We start from the raw sequence: 7191 nt of genomic DNA, 5'->3' as shown, positions 1-7191 counted from the left end.
CATTTTATGGGGCAAAGTATATTGGTATTTATAAAAGAAAAAGAGCCCCAGAGACTCTACTTACTCAAGTTTATTATCAGTAACATTTTTGAGGGGAGAGATATCATGAATGGTCATGACCTAACTGTATCCCTCAGAATTAGCAATTAAGGGGGAAAATTGCATTGTAATTGTTGAAATTTTGACTTAAAAAAAACTTAGAGGTCAATAGTCCACTTGTATACAACATATACTGGTGCCTTCTTTAAGATATTTTAATTAAGTCAATAACCACAGCGAGAAATGTCAGTCAGTGTAACTTTATTTACTATTTATTGCACATAATTCGAGGTCTTTAATTTCTAACCACCAAAGGTTCAAAGGACTACTTTTTCCATGAATTTTAACATTAACATTAGTGAATTCATTTACTCATGTTGTTTTTTTTAGCTGTAAACATCTGAATTATTCACATTGCCATAGATCCTGAACTCATAAGCGTGGACCATGCACAGGCTGGCAGCGAGCCAGGAAGCCACTCTGCAAGCAAGCAGATACTCTGCATGAGGAGAAAAGTCGTAGCGCAACACTGAGTGTCCAACCTAAGGCATCTCAGAATTATACGTATATTGACTGCTTAATTCACATAGTATCTGGAACTCAACTGGTTGGTTGGTGATGGGATTGACCTGATTTCGGGAGAATTATTCCTGGAAAAATTGAGGAAAGGGGGGCTCAATCTTTCTTCTTAGTTGCTTGCTCCTCCCCAGCACTTTCATCTTTTTTCTCCTCCTCCTCAGCTTCTTTGGTTTCTTCTCCTTCTTCGACTTTAGCTCCTTCTTCTACTTTAGCTCCTTCTTCGACTTTAGCCCCTTCTTCGCCCTTACCTCCTTCTTCGCCTTCACCTCCTTCTTCCTCCTTTGCCTCCTCAGATTCTTCCTTGGCAGCTTTAACATAAAACAGAAAATTTACAAACTCCAAATCCAAGGTAAGTCCAATCAAAACATTTCTAAAGTTTCTTAGCAAAACACTGCTAAGGTTTTGTGGGAAAACACAAATGACAGAATGCTTCCCCAAAACTTCTCAGCTCCACTCTCCCAAAACACACGCAACTAACAATGCTTGCCAGGGATAATTCGCCACTGAACACATATTTAAATAGAATGAGATTACTTCTAGGGAGCGGAAGCTTTGCTCCTCTCCAGGACCTCAGTTTTTCTTTTATTATGTGTTTGGTATTCATGTTTGTTCTTTAGGACACCAAACTGCTGTGTTAAATGAATATATGTTAAAATGTCTAATAGGAATAAAAAGACAGCAGGAGGAGGATATTTTTAAACGTTATTTTCAAAAAACTACCAAGCGAAGCAGAGATGTGTACCTCTGGGAGGATGGCCAATTTGAGAAATCAGATGCTCACTAGAGGTTGGATGAGTAAATAGATAAATGTATTATTTCACATTCTAAACTCATATATGAATAAAGCCTCCTTGGCGTAATTCTTATCCATCTCCTAACAAATATCTGTGCTCAGTTTGCACTTGAAGTTGTAGGGCTTTTGTTTCTTATCGTACCTTCTTCCTCTTCAGCTCCCTCCTCTTCCTCAGCCTCCTCCTTCTCCTTCTCCTCCTCCTCGGCCTCTCCTTCAGAGCGGGGTTCGTCCTTGGCTTCCTCGGCTTTCGCAGCCTCAATGGTCTCCTCCACCTCGATCTGCTCCTCCTGGACGTGGCTGGTGTAGTAAGACGGGAAGGAGCGGGCGGACATCAGGTAGGAGCTGGTCTGCAAACCGCCATAGGCAGATCGGCCAAAGACCTGAGAGCTCTGGGTGTAGCCGCTGGTTACGCTTCCCACGCTGGTGAAGCTGAGCCGGGTCTCCTCACCTTCCAGGAGTTTCCTGGGGAGGAGAGACACGTGCGGTCAACCAACAAGGAACCCAGGAAGCGTGTCAAATGACTTGCTCTGAGCCCACCTTCCCCTAATGCCACCTTGAAAGGCAGGCAAGCAGGAGCAGGGCTGGGAATTATCAAAATTTAAAGGCTGGGAATGTTGTGCCTGAGACCAGAAAAAATAAAAAACAACTTAAAACAGCTCTATTAGATTTAAAATGTAATGGGAAGCTAAGAACAGGACTCACTATTACAGGGTTAAATTCTTATATATTTGTCTATATACCTTCTTGGAGAAAGCCAAGAAGCACTTAATTATTTCAAAGGACTATTCTTGAAGGTTTCTGATTCAACATAATTGAAATCTGATTTTCTTCCTAAGGCTGAAAGGCTGCTCCCTCCACCCCGTTTTTACCTGTAAGCTGCAATCTCAATGTCCAAAGCCATCTTCACATTCAGGAGGTCCTGGTATTCTTTCAGGTATCGGGCCATCTCACTCTTCGTGGTTCTCAATTCATTTTCTAGTTTGTTGATTGTGTCCTGTTGGAAGACAAAAAAAAAGAAATCCAAGCATAAATTCCTACTGCTCTCATTTCACTGTAGTACAGCTGCAGAGGCCTAGGTTTCATTCAAGTCAAAGTGCACACCTTCGATAAATTCCCTAAAACAACTGCCCTTTCTCTTTTGTAACCTTTTCTTCCTTCCTAAAAAAAAAAAACCAGCTTCGTGAAGCATGAGATGAAAACAAAAAAACAATCCAAAAAACTTGAGGAAGAAAAATTCTCTTTTATCTTCTTTAATTAATACAGTCTAATGATCATCTTAAAATGCCTGCAAGAGGCTAAATTGATTTTTTTAAAAAACTTTGTTTCTCAGTCATTGGTTAACTTTATCCTGGTCACATGCAAGAAATTACTCCATTTCTTTATAGGAGAAGGAAGTAGCTAGATTTTTTTAAAAAATTATTTTATCTAAAATATTTTCTATGTATCTATATTATTTTCTCTCCTCCCCAGAAGATGAAGACACTTTAAAAATTTTTTTTTTACTGTGAACATCATTACCTACTACAGTTTTTACTGTATTCCTGTCTACCCGCTAAGGGAAGGGAGTGGCTGGTAAAACTAGTCAGAAAGCACGCTGGTCACAGTTATCCTTCAGAACTAATGAGGTCTCTTCACTATATTTATTAACCAGATGGTCCAATCCGTGCTGCAAAGCAACTTGTTAATGCAGGACAGTAGAGAGGGAGGCCGGAGGCAACGCCCAGCTCCCACCCCTTCTCCCACCCCACCCAACACCCTGCAGGGCTGGGCAGCTGTACTGCGGAACAGAGATTGAACTGCACCAAGCACGTCTTTCTGGACTGCAGTCGCGCCTCCACCCCGCCCTTCAAGTGCCTCACCCCTCCCATACAGTCTCCAAGGAGCCAAGTCCTTCCCCTAATCGCTGCATGCGGATGCCTCCTCTCTAGTCTCCACTTTCTGGGCGCGTCCTCAACTCTACTCCCCCACCCCCACCCCACTCCACACACTCGATTCTGCAGCACCCTCCCCGCCCCCACTGTGCTTTGGATGGTGCCCCACCTGCATAGCACTAATGTCGGCGTTCTGCTTGTCCTCCAGCTCCTGCAGCTGCTTCTCCAGCGCTTCGTTCATGCCCCGGCACGCCTCGATCTCCAGGGTCTTGGCCTTGAGCAGGCGGCGGCTCTCGGACACCTCGTCCTTGGCGGCGCGCACCGCGTCGGTGTTCTTGGCGGCGCTCTCGGTCAGCACAGTGAAGCGGCTCTTGAACCACTCTTCGGCGTTCTGCATGTTCTTGGCGGCCAGCTTCTCGTACTGGGCGCGGATGTCCTTGAGCGCGGCGGAGAGGTCGGGCTTGGAGGACACGTCCATCTCCACGGAGATCTGCGCGTACTGGATCTGCGCCTGCAGCTCGGCGATCTCCTCTTCGTGCACTTTCTTCAGAAAGGCGATTTCGTCCATCAGGCTGTCGATGCGCTTTTCGAGCTCGGCGCGGGCGAGAGCCGCCTCGTCGGCTCCTTTGCGGGCTTCCATCAGCCGGCCCTCGGCGTCCTCGCGGCTCAGCACCTCCTCTTCATAGCGCGCCTGCAGGTTGCGCAAAGTCTCCTCCAGCCCTTCGCGCTCGCCCTGGAGCGCCTGCTTCTCGTTGGTGGCGTCTTCCGCCGCCAGGCGCAGGTCGCGGATCTCCTGCTCGTACAGCGCCCGGAAGCGGGAGGGCTCGGAGTGCTTCTGGCGCAGCACCAGCAGCTCGGCTTCCAGGACCTTGTTCTGCTGCTCCAGCTCGTGCACGCGCTCGATGAAGCTGGCGAAGCGGTCGTTGAGGTCCTGCAGCTGCGCCTTCTCCTGGGTGCGGATCGACTTGAGGTCGTTGCTGATGGCGGCTACCTGGCTCAGGTCGAGGGTCTCGAGACTGGGCATCAAGGAGCCGGAGCTGGACGAGTAGCTGCGGCGCACGGACAGGGAGGAGGAGACGGGCGCCGAGTAGCTGGAGTAAGCGGAGCGCGCGGTGCTGTAGCCGCTGCGCACGCTGGAGATGTGCACTCGGGGAGTCTCCATGTAGCGCCGCTTGTAGGAGGTCGAGTAGTACGGCTCGTAGCTGAAGGAACTCATGGTGGCGGTCGGTGCCCCCCTGGCCGGCGGCGGAGATGGGGGCCTATAGAGAAGAACGGGGAGAGTGGGAGAAGGGAGGATGGATGGCTGTGTGCGGCTCGGCGCGGTCCTGCCACCCCTATTTATACTCCGGGAGAACTGACGCAGCCTGCGATCGATCACGGCGCGCCTGTCCAGTGGGGGCAGGCGCTGCTGCAGCCGAGGGGAGGATTCTGCGCAAAGGGAAGGCGGGGGCGAGCGACAGGCGGTCCGGGCTGCGGCTCTCGCATTGTCTACCTCTCTCGGAGGCCCTCTATCTTCTCTGAGACCCGGTAGCCCCTCACTCATTTTCTTTCCCTACCCACCCGCGTATCCTACTTGCTCCTTGACCCCGTATCGCTCAGATTCTAATGTGTCCCCAATAACAAGTTCCCACGCCCTGCCGACACCTTCTTTTTCCATATCCCGATACCTCGGAGACACCCTTCCCCCTCACTCGACCCCTCCCCACCAGGGGCCTCCTTCATCATCCCCCTGGGTGTTTTTGGTGACTATTCAGTATCTCTAGGGCACTGAAGATATAAATGATAGTCCAAGGTTGCTTATACGAGGCATACATGGAGGAAACTTTTCTGTGTCTTTGTAGCTGTTTCTGGCACTTTCTTTAATTCATCTCCTTCTCTCCTGGTTCTTTTTCTTTTTCTTGGTGCACTGCTTCTACATACACAGAGACAGACACACACACGGGAAACTGCGGCACTGCTGGTGTTGATTTTAGCATTTCTAAACCGTGAGAGCAGTTAATATCAGCCTTTTAGTGCTCCTAGATTTTCTCATTTCTTTCTGGGGAACGAAGCCTCTAAAGGCGTTTAGCGAGTCGACCGTGTAGGTGGAGGAGCGCCGAGAATGAGTTTGAAACTAACCGAGGAGAAAACCGACTTGCAGAGGCGGCGGCGAGCTCTGCAGCCGGAACTTCAGACTATGTGCTGTCTGTGTCTTCTTCACCCAGCTAAATTCCTGCTTGACTCCACCAACTCCCTCACATTAAAAGCCCATTGCCCTCCTTTTGCACCTGCGTAGCACCCAATCCGGTGATTTCGAGCAGCCATGCAGGTGGCTGGTTTTCAGAGGAAGGCGGCAGCTGCCAGCCCCGAGCAGAGCGCCGAGTGTGGTGTCCCGGGTGGAGGACTCAGACCCGAGAGCTCTCGTTCTCTGGCGGACAGAAAATAGCCGCACGGTTCTTCCTCCCGGCTCACTCTAATGAATAGGTCTATTAACAGACACAGTCAGGAATCCGTGGATTTCCTTTATGAAATACCCAGATACCTGAGACTGTGCACGCCATACTGCACATTGATGCGGCCCTGCGGTTTGCAGAGCATCTTCACACACTGTATGTTAGGGAGTCGCTCGGTTTCACGGAGGGATTGCAGAGATTTCCATAGGATACCTAAGATTTTTCTAAGCAAGCATTTAATTTTTGCTTTATTTGTATAAGAGTAGCATTTGGCCTGCAACTTACTGATCTTTTTTTTTTTAAGACAAGCTAAGAGGGAATATGGTAGCAGTTTTCAAACAGAGCAGCCGAATGGCTTTCCCTGTGATGCTGAGAAGGTGAAGTATTTGGAGCAAGAACCACAGATGCTCCAGGAGGGACTGCACCCCTCACCCGACAGGAGGGTGGAGTGAGGCTTAACCTCTGACCTGCTTTGCAACTCTAAAAAACCTGTGATTCTGACACCCCGCTCTCTTCTTTGTGGTAGAGGGAAAGACGGCAGCAGAGAACTTGCATGAGGTTTCTAAACAATCTATTGTCTCAAATAATGCAACTTTAAAAACATTAACATTGATAATTCATAGGTCCATCTGTGCTCAATCATTCTAGGATTTCAAGCCTAAGCCATTAGGCTGTCTTGAATTTTGCTTGGCCCTGGCAGACATGGTCGGGCGCTTATTCTGATGACTCTTTATAGCCCACACATCCTTGGTCTTCTCATTCATCAGTGGTTCCACCCAGAGAAAGGCTTCTCTGGGGAGGGAGGGGAGAAAAGACCTAGATAAGCCATTTTTCTGTCTGCTCCCAATTACCCATATGTGGATGAAAACTGGCAGAATGGATTTTTTTTTAACCTGCTCCATATAAACCACATTGTTGCACACTCGCTGTGTGAGTCTGCCTACACCACTCTCTTAGGTATTCATGAATTCATTTCCTCTGTGCCAGCTCCCTTCCTTCCATTCCAGGTCACCCTCAGAGCTCTTAAGTCCATCAGCGTTTTTTGCCACTCCTGGCTGAAGCCCCTGACTGCGGAGGAGGCTGCCCAGAAAGAAGGAGATGCTGATGGATGCTGCAGAGCAGTGAAATGCTGCGGGGAGAAGAAACCTGTGGGGCACCTGCTGCCATCCCTTGGGTAGCTGAGAAGGGAGGCACAGAGGAGTGGTGAAGGGTAGGAACGAGAGGGCGGGGGCCCCTGCCTTTGCTGAACCTGGTGAATAGGGAGCAGGGAGAGGGGCAGATCACTGTATTAATGAATGTAGATCTCTGGTCTTTTTAAATAGCTCCTGGCATAGCCGCCTCATTCTCCACTACAGCCTTGCTCCATAGGGCTCCTGAACCCAGCCCTGTCTGAGTTCTGGTTCCCCTGCCTTCAGCCTTCTTCTGCGGGGTGCCTGCCTCTTCTTAAGATATTCTGCCCAGTCATCCTCCTTTGTAA

General features: G+C 49.0%; 1 protein-coding gene across 1 annotated transcript; it reads right to left on the bottom strand.

Moving 5' to 3' along the window:
* Nucleotides 1-283: 283 nt before the first annotated feature.
* NEFL (neurofilament light chain) lies at nt 284-4592 on the bottom strand. Its single transcript, XM_058550505.1, has 4 exons — nt 3452-4592; nt 2281-2405; nt 1554-1873; nt 284-926 (listed from the first exon to the last, which is right to left on the bottom strand). The coding sequence occupies exons 1-4, from the start codon at nt 4496-4498 to the stop codon at nt 715-717; spliced, it is 1704 nt and encodes a 567-aa protein (XP_058406488.1). The 5' UTR covers nt 4499-4592; the 3' UTR covers nt 284-714.
* Nucleotides 4593-7191: the final 2599 nt, after the last annotated feature.

The sequence above is a fragment of the Diceros bicornis genome, chromosome 11, assembly GCF_020826845.1.
Source record: "Diceros bicornis minor isolate mBicDic1 chromosome 11, mDicBic1.mat.cur, whole genome shotgun sequence".
In the NCBI taxonomy this organism is placed as follows: Eukaryota; Metazoa; Chordata; class Mammalia; order Perissodactyla; family Rhinocerotidae; genus Diceros; species Diceros bicornis.
The sequence above is the reverse complement of the archived record's forward strand: the minus strand, read 5'-3'. Positions and strand labels throughout refer to the sequence as shown.